The following is a 24,214-nucleotide window of genomic DNA, read 5'->3' as shown; positions in this document are numbered from 1 at the left end:
GTTATCCATGGGAAGACTGACACGGTGTTCATATTTATTTCATTTTGTTTCTTCTTCACTATGAACATGATTTGAATTATTGTAATATATAAATGGTATTTTGAATATTGGATTTTGTCATACCATCCATTGTCACAAACAATATACAAATTGTAGTTTAATAATGCAGTGTATAGTACAAATTTCTTTAAAGTTAATTTTAAGATGACTGTATTTATACATGTATAGTGTATACATATATGTATTTTAAAGTGTCCCCGTGATCCCAGGTTCGACGCCACACTCAGCGGGCTACCTGACGGCGCCGCCCGCCTCGATCCCCGCGCAGCCGCCGCCCATCGACTGACCGACTGCATCCGCCCACGCACCGCACCTAGCGGACCTGCACTGCATCACAACCGTGTCTCATTAGGGAACTGCCGAGGGTATAGCAGAGCTGTGTATGCACTAGGCCAGTGGTCGGCAACCTTTTGAAAAAAAAAACAGTTCTCTGAAAATAAATTGTTTCTGGAATTTGTCGGCAAAAACGTCCTCCCATTTGTAAAATTTATTTTTCATGTTTGAAACGAACGTGGGTGGAAATAAGGTACTTTTAATTAAGGTACATAAGACTTTCATTTTCAAAATCGCCGCGAGCCTCTATAAAAAGGGTCCGGTTGCCGACCGCTGCACTAGACATAGCCTTGTGCAAGGTGCAGAAACTGCTGAAGGGATAGTAGGAAACGGGTCAAGTTCCAGTCGTTTGTCGGCTTAGTGTTAATTCAAACAGTGGCGGCCTGTTGCGTGCTTTTATACATTTATACATTAACGTGGACAATTTATCGTATCATTCAATATGTTGGGTGAACGACTATTAAACCAGATAAGTACGTATTAATAAATCGTAGTGAACGTGTGATAGATAGATCTAATGTGCGTTATTGTATATGCGATTGCTGCGTTTGTGTAAATTGTTAATGTTTACTGCGATGTACTTTAGATATACACTCCATGATAATGTTCGATATTAAATATGATAGACATCAATTTTAATTGATATACCTATTGAATTATAAAAGTTTTATTGTAAAGGAAAAATATTATGTAAAATGTTTTTATTTTTTTTAACATTTATCACTTTTTGTTTATGTATTTATCAGTATTTTTTTATTTTATCATGAACACTCACGCTTCTTAATAAGTTTAGATACTAAAAATAATATGGCTGTTGGGTATATATTCTATAAATTATTAGATTAAATGTTACCAAATGAACTAGGCGATCCATAATTTTTGGAAAATGTTATCTTTTGGATATCTTTTTTTTTTTTGCTCTGCCAGCGTGTTTTAAGTTACTTAATTGATCTTTGGTTTCAACATAACAAAACAATATGATCATGGTATATTATATTTATTTCATTATACTTTCTTTAAATTAGATTGCACGCAAATCTGTTATGAAACTATTATTTGATTGGGATTGCAAGAAGAAAAGACAGGCAGCTTGCATGCATATGTGTGCGAGTTGAGTACGGTGCGTATAAAAAATCGAATTAAAAAAAATGTAATACTCATCAAGTAGAACACATTAAAATTAAATACATACTTGCAAGGGTATACAAATTATGCTAACACATAATTACAACTTCGTCGTTACTTCTATAAAGATACAATTAAAATGATATGAGAGAATGCACCAGTTGTATAAAATATTTAGAATAAAAAAGAGATAAAAAGTATTAAATTTTAACCAAAGGTATGTCACTTTTGCTATTAAATATTATTGTAATCTATGATATACATGTTTTATCAATGAGGATTTTAAAAACGACAATATAAAATCTCCTACCTGCTATTACATTTTTATTTTATATTTTTGGCTCGTCGTGTAAATAAAAATAATATAATTATTGAGTATGCAATGTGAAATGGTTTTATTATGCATGTAATTGTTTCCTTATTTGTTCAGTTAATTAAATAAACGTACACAGGTGTGTTAATATTATATAAACTTAAATACATTTATGTTAAAATATATCATATTATTATTTATGTTTTCGGAAAACCTATATGTTAACAGTACTTATACATATACATTTCGGTATTAAAGAGGCACTAGACTCTAATGCAGAATGCAGTGACATACCATAGATTAGTAAAGATTACTCACTCCTAACAAGAAAATGTACCCAGTTTTGAGAATTGAAATAGTTGCGTAAAAAAGTTCTGCCACGTCTCCGTGCTAAAATATCCCTAAATATTTGAAATAATTATTTATTTATTACGTAAATTACGCAATATTAGTTATTTATTCGTAAATTTTCTCTAAACATGTTTTTATTTGTCAAGAATTCAAAAAAAGAACTTACTTAAATAAGCCGTTTGTGGCTTCATTCAATTTCAAGGCGGCGAAGTATCTTTACTAATCTATTCGACATACAAATATTATAAAAAAAATATTTTGTATGCGGCTTATTTTTCCACTAATTGTTTCAAAAATAGCATTGATATATTTTGCGTTAAAATTATCTTTATTGATATATTACTCACCATTATATAAATCTGTTTTCAATTTTTTATGGTCTGAGCCCCTTAGCATGTAAAATAATTTCCCTTAATATTTGCCTTCCACCTTTTATAACTTGTATTTTATTATTTTATAAATATTAAATCCATGAAATATTTGTATTTAAATCCAATAGGTGTCGGTATAATACATTAATCAGTATTTAAAACGGATAAACTCTTCCATCTTTTTACTACTTCGTGATCCCCTTGTGAAGACTTTGTAACCCCCAGGGGGTCGCGAGCAAGACTTTGAAAATATTGATATAAATCACGCTCGTATATATTGCATACAATTAGTTACTGTCAGACAATACATATTTACACCACTATTATGAATACAGTTGAAAGTACATAATGTAATTCCAAATTAATCTATTTTAGTTGTTTACGATCTTGCCATTCCTTGTTTTTCTTCTCAGTCATAACTGTTCTAAGACTGAAAATTCATGAAATTTCAACTAATATAAATAGACTGTAATTTTTAAAAATTAAGTACGGTTTCATATGAATAATTGGCATCTGCTTTGTATTTTATGTAAGTACTAACTATAAGTTAACATTTTATAAAAGTATTCAATAAAAACGATCTGATTTGTATACTTGATAAAATGAAATCCTGTAGAAAATTGAAATGCTTACTTATTGTTGAGCAAAATTGTAATAAAAACAAAACTCGGTTGTTGATGCGCAGTGCATTGGGAACAGGAAGTCGTAACTAGTTTCATTCGGTATATGTCGCACTTTTGTGTTGGTTATTTTCCACTCGTTAATAAGATTTATGTACTCTTAATCGTGACCAATTATTTACAAGTGTTATACCTGTTTTAATGTTGTCGATTATTTTTTGTTTCTCCGTTCAATGAAATAATGATTTCCGAACGCAAGTGGCAGTTTTAAATGTAAAAGTATAACGACTTTAAAAAATAAAAGCTTCTTTACGCATTAGAGAGATAAATAATTATTACAATTTTCATTATTATTATTTGGCATAGCGCCGAAGGACCGATTAAAACCGATTTCTATTCCCAATGTCATATTATCGATCGGATACTATACATTATATTACTCGTTCGTAAATTTATGAAGTTTCCAACGCATTTATTTGCGTTCACGAATTTTAGTGTGATATTATATTATATTAAAAATAAATGGTTCTTTGTTAACGTTAGTCATATCATAGTTTTACTGTAACGTTTATTATGGAAACTATTCGCGCTCTTGTGTTGCTCAGGTTTGAGTACGTCCTTATTCTAAATATGAAACGATGGATGGGTCTTGTGTGTTCCGAGTTTTACAGAATTGCATCTACAACTCGACTTGTATAGTGAACTAGTGTAAGGCGAATGATGTGAATGATTAAATATGTATTTCATTCGTTTCATTCACTCATTCGTTCGTATAAAATCATTCCTTCCCTTATAGGTATTTTATTTTCGTCAGTACTTCACCGCTCAAAGCTTTACAATGATTCTGGTGATGTAAATATTCCCAGTGATGTTAATAATATAAGATGTGCAATGTATGTAAAGCTCGGAACACATCAATGAATGGAAAGGCTGAGGCAGCAACACGTGATGTTAAGGAACGTAGTAAATGTTCATTACATTTAATATTTTTATATCTAGCTGTAAGGTATATCATTGCAAAGTAATATATTAAATTAATGTCTTATGAAAATGGTTTATTTGTTTATTATTCCAATTATTCCTTAAATAAAACACATTTAGTTTCAATATTTTTATATTACAGTCTTAAAAACATACGAAATACAATTAAGCACTAAATATATAAAATACCCTGCCAACTAGATTGTATGAAAAATACATCAAAACCTTACAGTTAAACGCTATCGAGATCATTGGTATTTCCAGCTTTTTTTGATTTGAGTTTTTTTGATTTACACAAAAGTTAAATTAATAATAAAATGTTACAAGAAGGACTTAGTACTACCTATATAATTTATTAAAATAATTATGTCATTTACTTTTCTTTTCCCGTATCACATATTTTTCTTTGTAGTTTTCTCTGATAGAAATACTGCTATAGTTGATAGTGAGACTTTTGAGAAACCTATTAAATATACTTTATATGGGTTACCCACGAAATTGTATATTACACATGAAGCTGTCAATTTGGACATTTAGGTTTGTGGACGGATTTTATATCTGGATTTGGATAAAAGGAGTGCCTTACGCCGTAGCTTAGTTTCTTGGTAAGAAGAAGGGGTTAAGAGATTTAAGGGGAGGAGTATAAGCGGTTTACAGGGGTATTTAGCGAGGCAGTAAAGTATCCAAGATATAATATCGTTCATTTCGTGGTCGTCATCAGCGGTTCAGTTACGGCAGGCGCGTGGCGGCGGCGGGCGCGGGCCGCTCGTAGCTGGGCGTACGTGGCCAGTGCTCGCCCCTGAGGACACAAGTGATACAGTAAGTTCGTGTACTTATAACGTATGAAATTTTACATGGATGATTAGCTGAATGGAAATGGTGCATTGAATATATTTTTGAACATTATGTACTTGGGGGGCATACTTATGTTTTCCTTCAATGTTAAAACAAGTATTTCAAATTTATTTCTAATATGCATATTATTTCAGAGATATGTATTGGGTACTAAGTACTTTTTAAACCAATTTCATTCTATTATGAATGAAAAAACCTCGTAACTAAGGGTTAGCAATAGTAACATTGTCAAGGGTTTTTACACCATTGCTTCTTGCATTTCAGTGATTGATTTCAGCTTGAACATTTATCCTGTATAAAGTCGAATAGATGTCCATGGGTGGATGTGTCTACTTACTATCAAGCAAAGTGCTTGCTCATTTACTATTTCCATGGTATGAGAAGCCCGTTTTGGCCTTAACTCCAACACAGTACGAAGCCCCGAAGTCACTTACCCGTAACAACATGCGCACGTATCGATGCGGCGCTCGTAGGCTGGCGACGGGGCGGCGCAGCTTGTCGGCGGAGCCCGTTTTGGCTTTCGCTCCAACTCATTAGGTACTATAATTCAAAGCTACTCACCGTAACAACATGCGCACGTAACGATGCGGTGCTCGTAGACTGGAGGCGGGGCGATGCAGTTCGTCGGCGGGCGGCGGCAGGCTCAGCGGCAGGTAGGGGTGCGCGCACGCCGCCAGCAGCGCGTCCAGCCGCGCGTGCAGCTCCGGGAACGTCGGCCGCGAGAGGGGCCGCTCGTGCCAGCACTCTAGCATTAACTCGTATCTGTATGTATCATAGATTAATAAAGATTACTCACTCCTAACAAGAAAATGTATCCAGTTTTGAGAATTGAAATAGTTGCGTAAAAAAGTTTTGCCACGTCTCCGTGCAAAAATATCCCTAAAATATTTGAAATAATTATTTATTTATTATGTAAATTACGCAGTATTAGTTATTTATTCGTAAATTTTCTCTAAAAATATTTTTATTTGTCAAGAATTCAAAAAAATAACTTATTAAAATAAGCCGTTTGTGGCTTCATTCAATTTCAAGGCGGCGAAGTATCTTTACTAATCTATGGTATGTATAATAAAGTTACATTTTAATCTTTCAATTAGGCAGACATTATTAGGAATGAACACTCAAAGGTGTAGTTTTTTAGTGTAGGTAGGGACGACCTGAGAGGCGATTTTTGAGGCGGCAAAATTTTACAGATTAGATTAATTGATTTGTCATTATTATCATTAACTGATAATTTAATGGGTAAGGTAAATAACAAAATTTCAGCAAGCAACAATAAGCAAATCAGTAGTTCAATAAAAAAATATTTTTTATTGGATTGCTTCTACTGTCAACACCTTTTGAATCTTTGTAAACGTTGCGATTCTCTTTTTGCTCGGCTTTAAAGCTTCGGGCGATAACGTGCGTTAAACCACTGTGATTCCTTGAGAGGTAAGTAAGTAAAAACAGTTGAGTTATAAAGAAGAAACGCGGTGAAGCTTTGTTATAAGAGTAGCAGACAAATATGCCGCAAACGCGCCGTTACCCTCGGATAACGGGGATAACTATAGGATAAATGGATACCTCGGAAAAGTATGTTTCTCTTAGCACACCCTTCTAACCAGAACGTAGCAGCGCTTAACACAACTGTTATTAGGCTAAAATTGGTGCGGCGGTTATGCCGTCGAAGTACACACAGAGGCTTCTACCACCTTTAACTTCAGTACGCTTCGAGTTTACTAAAATAGTTCGCTAAGAGCTTACAGTTGCGGATCGCAGGCGGGCGGGCGCGGCATGCGGTACCCGGCGCGCAGCAGGCGCGGCAGGCGCGCGCCGTTCACCGACGCGTACGGCGCGCCGCCCAGCGTCGCCACCTCCCACATCACAACGCCGAATGACCATCTGCACGTACAACAATTATTGTTTAGAGACCCTTAGTCCATAGTCAACTTATTAGTACTTACAAAAGGTTTTTAAAGGAATAATTCTTTTTTCGTTATTTCTGAATCATTTTGAACAATATATGATTTTACACTAAAATTATCGCGGAATTGAGATATTTTATTATGTAACGGGTACTCACGATATGCGCTTTATAATTTGTTTATTGCCGATATTTCGACCCAGTTGTATGGATCGTGGTCACGGCATATCGGCAATAAATAAATTATAAAATGGTATGCATTTTCAGTATCCGTTAAATAATAAAATGCCTTTTGAACAAGTTCAATTCAGCGGATCTAAAGTTGTATGGCAGTTCCACAACCGATCCCCTTACCTAGCTCACATCTCCTTTCACCTACTCATAGCCCTACTACTACTACTTTGAAGAGAAGAGAAGAGAAAGAGAAGTAGGTAGTCAAGATCCAAAAATATACTTACACATCACTTTGAGTAGTATAGACCCTATGTGTTAATGATTCCAATGCCATCCACTTTATTGGTATCTTTCCGTTGCCTTTCTGTTTGTACTGATTTTCCTGATATACATCTCTTGATAGGCCAAAGTCTGCAATCTTTAGCGTCCTATCTGCAGTAACCAGTACGTTCCTTGCTGCTAAGTCTCTGTGAACCACTCTATTTGCAGCGAGGAACTCCATGCCCATTGCAATTTGCCGGCAAAATGATAGAAGGTCAAGATTCGTAAGCTCTGTATCACAAACTCCCTGAAGATCGTAAAGCCGATTCACTACAATTTTGGGTGGTTCCTTCATTTCTTTGTCCTTGAATAGATCGTTTCTGTAGTCAATGATCTCCTTGTTATTGTTGTGGTACTTCACGTTGCGTTTGGACACCATCATATCCCAGGCACATCTGTACAGAAATACAGGTTATATTAGTTAAATTTATCAACTTACCTAAATTAAGATTCAAGTCTCGCATCGAAATGTTATCGTGACGTGTGGTAATCTCTGTATGTTCCAAAATATTGGCGACAATTATTTTTAAAGCTGACTTGAAAATATTCAGTAGCAAGATTAAGGTCAGGATTTAAACATGTTTTGGAAAGTATTATATCGGTATAAAATATTATTGGTGGTTTTCAACGTTGCTTTACAAATGTGTCATGCCCGAGGAAAGAGAGCAGGAGCCGATTATGGATTATGTCCGCGCCAAACTTCTAGTCCGCTATGAAGTTGGTGCGCGCAGGTGTAGTCAGAGATCCAATGTGGTCGAACACAACTACAAGCATATATTCCGTAGAGTCCGTAGTAACAGTAAGGGCACACTAACTGCGCTATGTACCCGTGGGCGAGAGCGGGCAGTGGAGGGTTCCGGGGAGTACGGCGCTGTCTTCGTCCCGCTAAAACCTACAATTTGCTATTGCGACGCGACTCTTCTATATTCGGAGCGGACTAGCAGTTTGGCACGGAATATACGCAGCGGACAGGTCAGGTCAGGCGAGGTTTTAGTGCGGACTCCCACATAACACTGTATCGCTCCCATGGCATCGGGTACCTTTAAAAAAAGTGGTCACCTGAGGAAGGAGAGCAGGTCTCCGCGCGCGCAGTACTCGGCCACGAGCAGCGGGCGGCGGCCCGGCGCGAAGCCCAGCAGGCTCACCACGTGCGGGTGCGCGCCCACGCTCTTCATCAGCTCCGCCTCCGCCACGAACGACCGCACCTCCTCCGTCGACGGGAAATCTGCACGGGCAATGTTTATTATGTGGAGTTTAACTTGTAAGTGCAGAAGTGTCTATGTCAAAGATTTTGACAAATAATGATACTACCTACTACATGAACATTTTGGCTTCTATGTTTAATCACACTTGTTTAAATTATGTATAAAGATATGAATATTTTCAGCAATTTTATTAATTCGTAACTTTTACATTCGTGATTTCTAGTATGGTCAAATTTTGTTATGTATTTTCTACATTCCAAACCTTTTAACATTTTCACAGCGACCTCCCGAGATCCAGGCAAAAGGGTTGCTCTTCGCACTACCCCAAAGGCACCTTCACCGATAACTTCATGAAGAAGCATCCTTTCCGGTCGAATTTCCCATTGGTCTTCTGCAATTAAGTCCTGCGCCGTGTCCGCGTCGCTGAATGGATTTATGGACATATCTTTGAGACCCTGTAAAATTTAATTTATATATTGGTAAGGACTTACTGCTTACTTTCCATAGCTTAGCAAAAATTTAAGATAATTGCCGATTTTATCATTCTTATTGCTGAGAATGAACTTAAACTATCAATACAAATGGAGTGGTAGCGAACCAGCCAATTAATTAAGAAGTAAAATTCAATTTAAGTCACTTACTTTAGCATGCAACAGCAACTGATATAATTAAATAAGAATATATGGACTTCAAAAAACTGCTAAGGGCGGTCAAAGGTATCTAATGGCACCGTGCATCTGCTATAGCTTTATATCGTCCAAACCCTCGCGACAATTCATGAAATTGCTCATTGCTGCCTTGGCTCTTACATTCCCTAATAGAAATAAGTCAGTAGAAGCTAGGTACCGCGTAGTATTGTCCCTGTAGTTCCGGGACTAGAATAGGGCTACGGTATCCCCTGTCTGTCGTAAGAGGCGACTAAAAGAGTGGGAGCTCGAACCGTCCGGAGAGCAACCCCGGGAAGGACGGCGGCATGTGTGGTCGCATGCCGTCGTAAACACCAGGTGTGCGGGAGGAGCGTAAAGTGCTCCTCCCAGGGCAGAGCCCGACCGGGGCATCGCGCTCGGAGGACTCCGGTTGTGTTCCATTGGAGATCCCGGAGTTCTCCACCAAGCGTTGAGGACGGCCACCGGGGGAGTTTTAGTGCGGTAAAAATCCCACATAACCCGGCGTCGCTCCCACGTCGTCGGGTACCTTTTGAAGGTTTCCCCCTCGAAAACAAAAAAAAAAAGGTACCGCGTAGTATTGTCCAGTCTGCTTGTCGTGTTTCCAGCGCCGCCACGACAGCAGGCCGGAGGCGAGCGCGGCGGCGCCCAGCGCGCCCAGCAGCGCCACCATCCACGCCAGCCCGATCACCATGCCCTCCGATTCATCTATCCTCACTGCGAGTAACGAAAATTACAAGTTTGTTTTTATCAAAAGGCGCTGTTGAATGTCGTTACTCACGACTGATGTTAAGCAATATTGGGAACGAGTCGGAGTTCAATAGTTTAATTAGTAGTAAAAATTATAAGGGCACTTCAAGCCTTTGGTCGTAGTTGTTATAAAGTGCTTAATACTCTATGGAAAATTACTTAGAAAAGTACGAAAATTGGACTTTGGAAAACTTGGAGTATAAAACATTCATAAAATCATTCAAGTTCCTAACGAAGAAAATAATTAGAGATTACGCTCAGCAGGACTTTAAATTGTAAAGATTACCCACCTGGGATAAAACCTTGGCCAATGTTGAAACTTCTGCCACTACCAAGGACAGCGATCACTTCGACCTTGTAGGAGCCGGTCCCGCCAACTCCTCTGAACGTCGCCTTGGTCGAATTCTATAAATTCATAACATAATATTCATTAAAAGCTCTTTTTCATTATCTACTTTCGATTACATTTCAATTACCTACGAGATTTATTGCCGACCTATTTCTCGGGCGGCAAAATCAGCCTGCCTGCAAGGCAATTAAACCCTAGTCTAAGTCACCGCATGCTATTATTTTCTATAGTAGCGACTTACCCCATGTACTGTAATGTTCTGCAATACTCTGTTATCGGCGAATAAAGTTACGATGTATAAGTCCTGGTCGTATTTAGGTTTTTCCCATTGGACTTCGACTTTCCAAAGTCCATCGTCATCTTCAATAGTGCTTATGTTCAGTTTTATCTCCACTGGAACTGTAAAATTAATTATGAACCATAAATAATAATTCATGGATGATACTTTTCCTCTCCATGTCCTGTCTATGGCTACTATATATAATACTGTTGAATATCTTTGTCATACTCAACTGTTGACAATATTATTGCATGAATATCATTTATCTCATATATATTTTTTGATATTGACACAAATAAACGTTCATGCCTAAAAAATAATATTTAAAATTGAGATTATAATTCAAAATGGCGGCGTCTATTTACTTTTTACACGTGTTCTATAACGTCATCTTTATTGAACCAAGTCATACCACATGATGATTCTCAATAAATTATGAACTATTCTGGTCTTTATAAAGGTACTCACGTGGCTCGCAGCCAGGCAGTTGGTAACACTCAGGCGTGTGGTATGCTAGCGAGGTGGTCCCGTACTTGCCCTCCACTGTGAAGGTGCAGGCGTCATCAAGTGGCAGTTGTCCCACGATTACCCAGGGCTCGTCGTTTGGCTGGAAAATCATCAAAAGTTACTCATCATCAGCAACCCATTACCTACTGTCCCACTGCTGGGCACGGGTCTCCTCTCATAATGAGAAGGATTAGGCCATAGTCCACCGCACTGGCCAAGTGCGTATTGGTAGACTTTACATACCTTTGGGTTTTTTTTTTTTTATAAATCTCTCAGGTATGCAGGTTTCCTCACGATGTTTTCCTTCACCGCTTAGCAAGTGATAATTAATTTCTAATACGCACATAACTTTGAAAAATCAGAGGTGTGTGCCTGGGATTTGAACCTCAGACCCCTCGATCGAGAGGCCAAGTTTATCACTGCCAGCCAAAAGTTACTATAAATATTTTATTATTTTATTTTATTTTGCAAAATGAGAACTTTGGTTCCAATAAGATGGTAGAACTATTAGTTAATTGATTTTGGAGGCAATATTGCCACAAATATTTCTGCCAACAATGTTAAACGCTGCTGTGTCATGGTTTGAAGGGTATGGTAATGGTAACATACACAAGGCATTACAAATTTGTCTTCAAAGGTAGTAACTTACCTTTATTGATTTTTGAAAAAAGTTTCCCAGTGTTTGTTTATTACATGTATTCGTCACGTAGAAGCATGAATCTAAAACTGAAAATATAATGTAAAATTTTAATACCTCAAACGTGAGTATTTATATGTAATACAATAGATGTTATGATTGTTGCTAAGGTAGTTTAATACATCGTGGTTAAAATGTCGTGTAAGGCACATAAAATATTTAAAGAGGCGTTCCACCTTAGAATTCAAGGGTAGTAACTTATCTATTTATTTGTCCGGCCATGAGTGGGGCTCTAGACCTAGCAAGAATTGATTACAGATGTCCATGGACAGCAGTAAACATAAGTATACAGCAGCAACATGATTTTGAACATTTCTTAAAAATACGCATACATAATAATCTTCGTAACAAGAAAGAAAGAAAGAAAAGAAAATTGTCGTAAAGATAAATCACAAAGTGAAACTCACCATCACTGGTATTCCAAGAAAACATTGCTTTAATTTGATGCGTCTCATTTTGATATGAGGCAAACAGGAATTCAATTTTAATGTAATATTCCTTCTCCTCTAACTGTTGGATGACTTCCGCCCATGGTTGGATGACAGGGCCCTTCCTCCACGCGGAGTGTGCTCCTTCCTTGTCCACGACAGTAGTCCAAAACGTAAAATTCCTCTCTAGTTCCCCCGTGAAAAGATAATTTATGATATTGTTACTGCTTTCACTTCCTCCTATTACACTGAAAATTATCTGAAAATAAAATTAACAATCAGTTGTTTTTCGGAGTGTTTAACAGTCGCATATTAAGAATTAAAGTATAGTGAAGTAGGTACATAGTGAAACCTTAAGTTTCTAGTATAGTAAAATTGGATAAAGCTTTTTTCTGATAAAAGGGATAATCATACGGTACCTACAAAATAAGTTTTAAAATTAGTTACAAAAGGTCGTATCTTCCTTTGATTCGGTTACAGATGTACCACCTTTAATATAAAACGGTAATTGGTGTTTTTCATATATAGTATTAACATTTTTTACTTACAGGTTCTCCTTGAGTTTCTTCGTTTAATAAAACGACCACTTGAGAACTTTTAGTCGGTGTTGTTGAAAACCAGACGTCCTGTTTTGATTGACACCTGATTTGCAATTCTGGTGGGGGCTCGCCGAAGTTTCCACCGTGTTCTGAAATTGTACATTTAAAGTAGGAAATAAATCAACAGAGCAGTGGCCCAGTGTGTGAATTACCAATTCTGAATATAAGGCCCGCGTGCAACCCTGATTTTTAAATTTATCAGTGTGTTTTTGTACTAAATCGAAATTTGAATGGTAGTGGTAGAACCAGTCTGGTATGGTATGATCGGGGATCTCCTCGGGTAGCACCGCTACATCTGTATCTAGGGTGAAAGGTGTGGATGCCACCTGACATAACATAACGCGACCATTTAGCCCAGCTAAAATTGACAGGAGTTGACGTGGAATCTATCGTCGTCGTCAACTCATCACTGTCTCTGAAGATAGAGGGGTTTAGGCCGTGGAATTCATGCTCGTTTCGAAGTGGTTCGTAGAAAATATTGTAGGGAAAGCGACATGATTACCCTTGAATCATTTTATATCTTTATTTTCTCATTTAGCGTGAGAAAATATTTGTACTTTGCAGTGGGACAGCAGAAAGACTATAATGATGGGATCCGACACTTTCTAGGCGCACGACTGCGCGTCCAATGACATAGGTAATACATCTATGGTACGTCCACCAAATTCAGGGAATGCACTCAATTCCAGGCACGCACGCAATGTGTATACTACAGGAAACGTTTCAGAGCTTTCCCCCCTGTAGGCATATTATTTTAAAATTGAAAGTAATGTATGTATATTAGGACAACAAAAAGTTGAAAGATTAAACACTTACCTAAGAATTTCTGCTTGCAGGTCAGGCGCGAAGTCTGGAAGTAACAAATATACTTAGTGTATTTTAAAAAATAGAAATGACGAACAAATATGATAATGAAATATACATCATCTGAGCTCTTTAACAAGCCAATAAAAATATTCTAAAAAGATAATAATTTCTTATTCATAATTAACTTCCTACTTCTGAGTCAAGTTTTATTAACTTCTTCTTTTAATTTCAGTTCTAGTCTGAAAACAAGGTAGGCATACATGATTTACAATTGAAATAAAAAGGTGTAGTTATCGGAATAGTATACCCAATGGTATGTCGTACTGACTAATGATTGTTGACGTTGCGACAAATATTTCATACCTATAGTACTAATTAGTTAGCGTTTGGGACGAAAATAAAAATGTCACAATTTGAAAGTGGCACAAATTCTGAGAATAACTTGCAGTTACAAAGAGGAAGGCAAACAAATGATTTCTTCTAAGCTACCAAACTGCGTTCCATGCGTGTTTGTGAATTATGACGATTTCGATGTTTTGGCGTGCCAATTGCAGTGATTGAGTCATTGTGGTGCCTTGTGACCTATTTATCAACATTTACGCCGACATAAGCCCTCGTTGCAAAGTAGAACGTAGATTGGTCTATCAAACCTAAATTAAAACTGTGTCTCTTTCGCATTCTTACTTATTAGTAAATACGATTTTTACTCACTTATTTTGTAAACAGTTTTTGATTTAGTTATAATTAAAACAAGGAATTGTACGTAGAAAACTGGCAGTAAAATGATCTGTGATAAGTAAGTGTTGGTTATTTATTTTGCATCTTATTATACAATTAGCAATTTGATATTAAAAATATTAATGCATCTTTGAACTTGTAAACCACAATGAAAGGTCTTTCAATGTTATCTTTTCAAATAACTAATCGGTCACTAAAAATAAATCAATCAATTTACTAACTACTTGTGTCTGTTATTATATTCAAATAATACCTAGTATTGTAATAAATATTGTAAGAATCTAAGTATATTTTATTGTTACCTTAAATAATGTACCAGCAAGATTGATCGGTGGTCCAAGGTTCGAGTCTCAGGAACAATTCCCGATTTTGAAAGTTATGTGCGTATTAAAAATATAATTGAAATTGAATTGCTGCAACGGTTAAGGAAAATATCGTAAAGAATTCTATGTTCAAGAGTTGTAAAAAAAGATACCAAGTGTTATGTGAAGTATACAATTCCCACTTGGTTAGCGTAGTGAACTATGACCTTAACGCTAAGAGGAGACCCAATCTGAGCAATGGGACAGTAATGGGTTAACGATAAGCCTTTTGTAAACTTTATTTTTACACCTAAACTTTTTTCAATCAAATATTTTTTTAATATACCTGTACCCTATTGCGTCCAGTGCATAACATATGGTGTCAATATTCGGCTTATTGATTAAGGATTATCTTGATATCGTGTATACCGCAGTTTGGAGTAGCTATTTGGGAGATAGCTAAGTAAGGTCACCTCTAATGCTTTCCCGTATTAATATCTGTTTGTGGCTTTAATTTTTATGAGCCGCAAAAGTTCATAGAATTTGCTAATAAGTAGGTTTTAGTATTTTTTTGCGTTCAGACTATTTGTTTATTGTCCATCAGTAAGTACAGATCTTAAAATTATCTCATTTTCTAACCTTACGTACTTTGTGAACTTCTAAATAGATTTTTACGAAAACTAAAAGATTTCGCAGCCTAATACAGGCTCCATGATAATGTGGAACAACAATGAAAACTCGCCCGCGAAATTCTTGCATACCGATAAGCTGCGCGGAAAATGCAAATAAATAATATTATTAAGAACATATTTTACTATTGAATAAAATTTATAACAATTTTAACTATTTTTTATATCATGTGGCATGGAGGTATTTGTATTCATCTACTATTCGCATTTTTATAACTACTTGCTTGAGAAGAGGCAACTAGAGAATTTGCTAGACATTGACTTTGGACATTAACAGCATCTGGGTATAATAGTAGCAAATTTTTAGTCTACTTAAAAAAACCTCAAAATACCAAAATATAAAAGTGCCATAATAAACAATGCTTTAAATAGCATACCTTACTTACTTACCACTTCTAATTCTTCGCAGACATCTTCTGCCAATTTTTTTTCATTTCCTTGGTCCATATGAACAGGAAAATCTTTTTTCCACTCTGCATTCACCTTTAAAGGGCCAGCAATCACACATAACGTTGTATACGCGAAAAAAGTCACTAAAACCATCCGTCTCTCAAAACTACGAAACATAATGTACCAATACTGTATCATTTAAAAATTTTGAACACGCATTTTCGGTTAAACATATTTAATGATTTTATCTGTTTTATTTGTAGATTAATATTATTATAAAAAAGTTTTTATGTTTTTATCTCGAGTTGAAAATTAGTATTGTCTTCTAATTCTTCTAATTCCACGAGAATGAAGTAGGTGCTCGAATCGTAACGGTAACAGCGTTCGGAAAAGTGTGGAAATGTGAAAACGCGAGGCGTGTGGCGATTGCGGTCGCGGTCGCGTGCGGGTGGCGGGCGGCCACGGGCTCCTCTGTGCGGAACTGGGGCGCCGGAGCTTACGCCACTGAACCTCTCGCTTTATTTTTCCCAACCTTCAAACTTGGAGACTCGTAGGCGCGAAGATATTTGTATGACTTTCAATTAAAGTTTTTTTTTTATTTTTTTTTAATTACACGTGTTTATAGTAGAAAGCATAAAAATGCATTTAAAAAATTAAAAATGAAAAAAAGTAAGTAGTATTTTTTGTAAAAATTACTTGATGAAGCAAAAAAAAAAAACAAACCAAGTTATCCAGAGATGCTGCATTTTTCCCAAAACTATTTTTCCGTAACGTACGAGTAGGTAATTGATTCCTTTATTAGAATGAATTTTATTAAAACATGCGGTCACGAACAGACGGAGAGATTAAAATTAAATTTAAAGATTTATATTAATCTTTTAAATTGATCTCTTAGTACCAAATTGCACTTTTTGTTGTTTTTGCTTTTTTATTGCTCAATATTATTTGTATTACTCTGTCGCTCATGGACATCTTTAATCCATCTCAAGCAAGATTCCTTCCTACCTGAGGTCGGCCAAAGATGTGTTGCTACTCCTGAGGACTACCTAAGTACCAACGCCTCGGTAAAGTATGTCTCCCTTAAAACGTCCAATCCATAACACAGCAACGCTTAACACTACTGTTATTAGACAGAAGTAAGTCTGGCGGCGGTACCGACGGAGTCCAATTATTCTATATTCGAAGGTGGTAGAATCACAAAGGATTCTACCACCTTCGGTTCCAGGAAAAACTGTCAATATCACAGGTTCAGCGTATTAAGTACGCCACGTCATCCTGACCGCGCCGTTAAGTAGGTACCTTTTAATTAAGCTGCACTTAAAGCTTCTGTAGCAATTAAACTCATTCGTATGTCTAGCTTTATTTATAAGTGTAATGTTTCATTTTCATATAACAATAAACAACTCCTATACACTTATAGGTATATTTATTTACAATAAAGGAATCTTATAACTATAGATTACTTACATTTAAAAAGTAATATAAATGTACAAAAAATATTTACCCTTGAGTAATTAAGTCTATCAAGAAGCAAGGAGTGCGTTACCAAATTCCGGTATATTGTCTAGACGTAAGGCTGTGTGTCCACCAAATTCATCTTATATTTACCCTAAATATTTCACAGCTTGGTACATACGGCTTATTGAATAGTTAATTTTATAAGCCGTATGTGCATTAGTAGGTTAGTTAACTACTATAAACAAATCTTCACATCTACCATGTGTAGTGTTAAGTATGTGCCTTTTATATTAAACTAGCTGACCCGGCAAGCGTTGTGTTGCCATATAATAAAAAAAATGTTAAGGGTGAACAACCCTTATCACTTACGGGTATGAAAAATAGATAGTAGCCGATTCTCAGACCTACTGAATATGGATATAAAATTTAGTGAAAATCGGTAAAGCCGTTTCGGAGGAGTACGGTAACTAACACTGTGACACGAAAATTTTATATATAAGATATAATAATATGACATTGCTCTAAAGTCTAAAGCAAGCAACGGACCACAAAACGTGAACTTTAAAATCTAATTAGGTATCAAATGATCGAATCTAAGGTCATTGCTCGTGCTACTAACACCTCCCCTTCACAGGTGGCCGGCTAGGTGCGGAGACGGTCACCTTGTGCAGATGAAATAACGTTTATCATACTTACTTTACCTTTGGGAGAAAATTAAGAGTTAATTACAGAGAGATTTTTCATACATAATCATAATAAGGTGGAGTTTATATAGTTATGACGGTAACAGGCAAACTTTGACTGTCTGATTGAAAATCTCGGCTTGTCAGACGATTCTAAGATTTACTATAAATCATCACTATTGTAATATTGAATTGTTGTAAGTAGGTAAGATATTTCCCACCCACCATTTTAGGGTTACGTACCCAAAGGGTAAAAACGGAACCCTATTACTAAGACTGTCTGTCCGTGTGTCACAGGGTTATATCTCCGGAACCGTAATAGATATATAGACACATGAAATTTTACCCATTGTCGAATGGCCGTAACCACTAACCAGATTTTTTCTTCAGCTTAAACTCTGGTCCGCGTATCATGAAGCGTTTTCGGAGAGGGCTTGGAACACCTAAAACATCCCCTTTAGTTGTGTTTATGAGGAATCGTAGATAGCATGTCCATGCTCTTCTTTCATGTCATGCCAACATTCACATACATAAATTATCCATACCCATAATAGAAATATAAACTTTGTATAAAGGTAACAGCTAAGTTACCTTCATACAAAGTTGAAAATATCCTACTTTAGTCAAATATTCGTATTGGAAAATAAGCAAAATATGAACCTAGAAAGTTGCATTTATAAAACATAGACAGACATACAATAAATCTAAAAAAGATGCATTAAAATTGTTTCTCTTGTAAACGATAACTGTTTAATAATTCTTGTGGAACAGTTACGATTACCAAGCACAGTTAATGCTTGTATTAGAGATTTTGTAAAGACTTTGTAATCGTAAAGCATATTAACTCTTATTTGTAATGCAGTATGACGCCGTTCTATTGCGAGAATTTTTGTGCAGATAACTTTTAACTTGCGTAGTAAAAAGGTCGAGTCGCCAAACCAATTTATTGTACTAAAAGACGTGCATTTAGTAATGGCAAGAAACTGGACATGGGGAAGAAAAGTAGAATCCACGAGTTACTACCAATTGGTAATAAGTCAAGCTGTTTTATTTAGGTACAATTAAGTGTCAATCAATCCGAAATTATGTCTGTGATGTACGATGAAAGTTTTTGTATGAAAATCTTGACAATGTCATCTCTATAGCCCTATAACGTTAATCTACTTTATTGTACTCGCCTTAATCTGATTGTAGTCGGTCTTTACTCGACAACGGTTAAGGCTACAAACACGTATCCACTCATTCGTATAGATAGTTTAATTACGCAATAACAAAAAGAAAAAATAATTGAGGCGATAAGTTCTATGACCGAACAATGTGCTGTAACAATACAGCTTTTATAACCAATGATTCGACATTTCTCATAGTATATACTATAGCCACTATGTATACAAATGCTTAAGCAAAATTGAAGCGTCTGTCTGTTTTTTTAATCAATTTCTGAATGCTATTTTCTAAGCTGAAATGCATACTTGCACGAAACGTAAATAACGGTGTTTTAGTATTTTTGTTTGTTTGTTTGTAAAGACTGAAAGCAGTGATAGCCTAGTGGTTAAGAAGCTCGGCGTCTCGTGCAGTGGGTCCGAAGTTCAAATCCCAGGTACGCACCTCTGATATTTAAAACTTTGTGCGTATTATAAATTAATTATCACTTGCTTAAACGGCGAACAAAAACATCGTGAACAAAACCTGCTTGCCTGAGAATTCGAAAAAAAGCTCAAGGGTGTGTGGTGCACTTGGCCTGCGCGGTTGACCTAACCTAAGCCCTTCATTCTAGGAGGAGACCCGTTCCCATCAGTAGGATAGTTGATTATAATGATGATTGTAAATGTAAAGTCTAATAATAAAATATTCTGAATCATTATTGTACAGGCGTTCTCAGCGAGTCACGTAGAATATTTTTATATTTTTAGATATCTTATCTAGGGATTCTTTGCAAAAATGATGATCTGGGGATGCAGCAGACAGAGTCGCGTGAGGAATAACGTTAGATCTAGAAACGGTACCTCGTTTCAAAAAGCCGCAGGTTGATAAAAAAGTGTCGGGCTTGAACGCGTTTTTACGCGAAGTCATTAAATAAGTTTTGTATGCATACTTTTTCTATTTAAATATACAATTTACTCAAGTAACTAGTTATCTAAATAAAAGTAGTTATTTATACATTACATTTAAGGTATTTGAGGTTTACTTTTTTGATAAATCGAACACAAAGGAACTCCATATTGTTGTTAAATAGGTAAACTATGATTGTATTACGTATTTCAGGTAAAGTAAGTAGTCTCTATAGTTTTTCACGATTTAAGCAGGTAATGTAGCTATGTTTTATGCTTCAGACAAACCTAAATGGTTTGTCTGAAGCATAAAACATGTCGGAACATTCAATTGAATAATTGAAGTGTTTCATGATCCTTATCAATAACACATTACCATCACTGCTCCACTGCTGGCCACAGGTTTCCTTTTACACCTTCCTCTTCCTCCCTCTTAGTCCACCGCGTTGGCCTAGTGCGAATTAGTAGACATCACGTACCTTTAAAACATTTTTTTTATTTCTTAGGGAAGCAGATTTGCCCACGATTTTTTATTCATCGACCACCGGTATAGAAAATGATAATAAATTCCTTATTAAAGTCAAAGGTGTGTACCTGACATTTGGACCCCTTGCTTGAAAGGCCGCTTTGCAACCACTAGGCTATCACGGTAAGTATGATGCATTAAAATAAAAATCAAATATTAAAACGAGATCGAAACCGCAGCGTGAAGCTAGTTTGAAATAACTTTCCATAATAGATCCATCATTTATTATATTATGTCGTTGATCATGCGGATATGTCTAATTAGTTAACGCATGCCTGTGTGTCGCTGTTAGTGTGACATAACGTTGTCGTGAGGAGCCTTATCAAATCTTGTCAATTTTGCATTCTAATCCTTTTACTTTTTAATTTTAAAGGAAGCATTAATACAAGAACCGTCGACCAATCGTACTATGGTTAAGTGAAAATTGTTTAAAAACACGTTATCTGAAATCTGCGTACGACCAGTAAGTCCGGTTTGTGAAAGAAATTATGTAATAAGCACATTTAATACATTAAATACCGTGTGACAGATAAAAAATGGTACAAAACTTAGCAATTTTTTTATGTTTTATTAGTACTTTTATTTATAAGTGCATGTGAAAGGTCCATACTACCAAATTCTGCGAGTCCTCATTCAATCAACAGCTTTAAAAGCTGTTTTATTTGTTTGGCAGAAAGAGAATGAGTTAATTTTTTGAGTGAATGGTTTACTAGAATTTTAATTACAGATCGATAACTTGACAAGTACGTTCGTACTTGTCAAGTAATCGATCTTAAATAAAAATTCTTAAATAAAAATATTTTACGTTTAGATTTAAGAGATGAATAACGCCGATCCAAGCTTAGCTCTTAACATTTACTTATATCGTGTGAGTATAAAATTAAATATCGTGTACAGTTGAATTTGTTTTCGATTGAAGCTCTTATTTTTATTGAATGAGAGAGAAAGTTTTGATACGTGACCGATATCATATGTGGTTATGCCATCTGGCGACGTTTAATTTCGATAGTAATATCTGATATGAAATTCTTGCTCATACAATTGACAGAATGTGGTAGATTGAAGGGTTACATAATAAAAACTGTTGAGAAAAATGAAGAAAAATATAAATGGAGATAAATAAATCATTATTACAAATTGTACATAGGAGTAGGAATGTGTGTATTTCATTTACTTATTTTTATGTAATAAAATGTAGGTATATTGCTGCGGTTGTACCTGAAGCCGATTACAAATGCGCTGCCACTTCTGAGGACTATTATGGGAAATCCGAAACTTAAACGTAAGTAGGTACTTGCGTAACTCCTTGTGCGTCCTTGTAGACCCGGGACTAGAATAGGGCTACGGTATCCCCTGCCTGTCGTAAGAGGCGACTAAAAGGGGGCTTCTGGGATTGCGGTTGGCAAGATTGGGGGCTCGAACCGTCCAGCAAGCAACTCCGGCAAGGAGGACGGTGTGTGTGGTCGCATACCGTCGTAAACACCAGATGTCTGGGAGGAGCGTAAAGTGCTCCTAGAGCCCGATCGTGCTCGGAGGGCTCCGGGTGTTCCATCGGAGATCCCGGAGTTCTCCACCAAGCGCTGAGGACGGGGGTTTTTAGTGCGGTAATAAATCCCACATAACCCGGCGTCGCCACCACGTTGTCGGGTACCTTTTGAAGGTTTCCCCCTCGTAAAAAAATAAGCTACTTGAGTAACTAGGACTGAATTCTGAAATTCTCGTAGTTAAGATTGTGGCTGTGTATATTTTGCATTGCGCTGTATTGATATGCATTAAAGTACCTTAAATGTCCATCCAACTGGTGGATACCTTTGCCAAATTGTCAAGTAGTATACCTGCCTTAGATCCCTGGCCTCACCCTACCACATGCTTATTTATACCAGTAAATGAAAATGACTCTACCATCTCCATACAGATACCTGCAATCTGCATACCTAATAATAATAAAAAAAATACATAACAACGATGACATATAAATTTAATGACATCGTGTAGATTATCACATGTTTTTTCGCAAATACGTGATACCTAGTTTAATTCTGATTAATTGGGTATAGATAGCCAATAGTTATTTTTTGCGAATCTTGTTTGCCACTCTAAACTCGAGACGGAAGCGCATTGTGTAGACAGAATGCAATTTATATGGCATTTGTTCATTTGATCTTTGTAGCTGTGTCATTTCTTGTACTTGAGAACACGGTCGATCGGCGCCTGCGCGGTGCACAAAAAATCTTAGTTTTTGAAATTGTAATGCCAGTGTCCGGGCATAGCCGAAACTATTTGACTTAGAAGTGACCTACTCACGGATAACGAGAATATTTAAAGCCAAAATATCAAGTAGATAACACAATTTAAATGTCTCAGAGTGCTTTACTCGTAGTACAGACCACGGACTTGTTTAATATGTTCAAAATCTTATATATAAAATTCTCGTGTCACAGTTTTAGTTACCGTACTCCTCCGAAACGGCTTTACCGATTTCCCCAAATTTTATATGCATATTCAGTAGGTCTGAGAATCGGCTACTATCTATTTTTCATACCCCTACCAGGGTTGTTCACCATTAACATTTTTTTATTTATATGGCAACACAACGTTTGCCGGGTCAGCTAGTACTTTATAAAAATCAGACATATTTCAGTGTTTATATTCAGTTACCTGCTTACTCAAAGTATTTTACAAAAATCGAACATATTTCAGTATTTATATTAATTTACCTGCTGTTACTGTATCGCGCCTACAGGCGACTCAGAAAGCTCTCTAAATTTGAAAGTCAAAGTGCTTACCGGCATGTATAATATTTTGGGTATCAATTTTGTTTTGATACAATATATCCAGTAGCTGTTGTGTTTTTAATTTACTACACTATTTTTGAAGGTGGTAGAACCCTTTGTGGTTCGTCTCCGGCGGCACCACCGCCACACCTATTTCTACCTAATAACAGCAGTGTTAGGCGCTGCTGTGTTCCGGTTTGAAGGGTGTGGTAAGGGAGAAAGACTTTTCCGAGGCATTCCAGCTTATTCCTCAGGGGTAGCGGCGCATCTGTAGCCGACCTCAGATAGGAATATCTAATCCTATCTGGGGTTTATTACAGATGTCCATGGGCGGCAGTAGCCACTTACCATCAGGTGGACTGCATGCTCGTCTGCTACTCTTATATTATAAAAAAAAATGAAAATGTACCTACTTCTAATTCTTTTCATTGCGAATAGTTGTCCGGTGTATTATATATTACAATTGTGAAATAACCATCCAGGACTTTTATTTAAAAAATATATAGGTATTTTCCGGAGTACCTACAGTTATAAGAGACTTATAGATGTATAATCAAAAATACCCCTTGGCTACGAAAATTCAGTTCAAATTATTTTTTAATATAGAGTAGGTGCCAAAGCAGTTCATATTGCGTTTAATACTTTGGGACAGAAAATAATAATGTACCACACATTATTTACTTTATTTGTGACATTTTAAGTTCGAAACGAGGGTTGATGTCCTCGGATACCCTATCCCTGGTTGCAAAAAATATTAACGTTATTTAAATGGGTCCAAAATCGCTGAGCGGTCGAGAACCTTTAATGAACAGTTTCCGTGTGACAAATCAATGTTTTTTTTTAATTTTTTGCCGGAGGGCACCGCACGCGGCGTGTACCTGGACAAATGTGATACAACCTTCGATTATA

General features: G+C 36.4%; 2 protein-coding genes across 2 annotated transcripts in view; one reads left to right on the top strand and one right to left on the bottom strand.

Annotated features, from left to right (window-relative positions):
• Rme-8 (receptor mediated endocytosis 8) overlaps positions 1–3,042 on the top strand; it is a 34,892-nt gene extending 31,850 nt beyond the window's left edge. Inside the window, exon 39 of the mRNA XM_073086407.1 lies at positions 270–3,042. Within this exon, the coding sequence (XP_072942508.1) occupies positions 270–346 (77 nt within the window). The 3' untranslated portion in view covers positions 347–3,042. The remainder of the gene's footprint in view (positions 1–269) is intronic.
• Positions 3,043–3,534: 492 nt separating this feature from the next.
• On the bottom strand, positions 3,535–16,280 carry torso (tyrosine-protein kinase receptor torso). Its single transcript, XM_073086403.1, has 15 exons — positions 15,814–16,280; positions 13,704–13,737; positions 12,837–12,976; positions 12,268–12,547; positions 11,813–11,889; positions 11,125–11,263; positions 10,618–10,775; positions 10,318–10,432; positions 9,849–9,994; positions 8,875–9,067; positions 8,467–8,632; positions 7,371–7,802; positions 6,753–6,890; positions 5,571–5,771; positions 3,535–4,953 (listed from the first exon to the last, which is right to left on the bottom strand). The coding sequence occupies exons 1-15, from the start codon at positions 16,009–16,011 to the stop codon at positions 4,884–4,886; spliced, it is 2,487 nt and encodes an 828-aa protein (XP_072942504.1). The 5' UTR covers positions 16,012–16,280; the 3' UTR covers positions 3,535–4,883.
• Between the last annotated feature and the right edge of the window lie 7,934 nt (positions 16,281–24,214).

The sequence above is a fragment of the Epargyreus clarus genome, unplaced genomic scaffold, assembly GCF_041222505.1.
Source record: "Epargyreus clarus isolate Ecla_fem2 unplaced genomic scaffold, WU_Ecla_fem_2.2 ptg000024l, whole genome shotgun sequence".
In the NCBI taxonomy this organism is placed as follows: Eukaryota; Metazoa; Arthropoda; class Insecta; order Lepidoptera; family Hesperiidae; genus Epargyreus; species Epargyreus clarus.
Note: the sequence above shows the minus strand (reverse complement) of the source record. Positions and strands in the feature narration are given on the sequence as shown.

Excerpts from the sequence above, each read along its gene's own strand:
- torso (XM_073086403.1), bottom strand. The coding sequence starts at position 16,011 with ATGATACAGTATTGGTACATTATGTTTCGTAGTTTTGAGAGACGGATG. Across the intron at positions 11,264-11,812 it reads TTTTTCAAAAATCAATAAAG|CCAAACGACGAGCCCTGGGT; the intron begins GTAAGTTACTAC and ends ATGATTTTCCAG. Across the intron at positions 7,803-8,466 it reads GACCTGCTCTCCTTCCTCAG|ATGTGCCTGGGATATGATGG; the intron begins GTGACCACTTTT and ends ATTTCTGTACAG.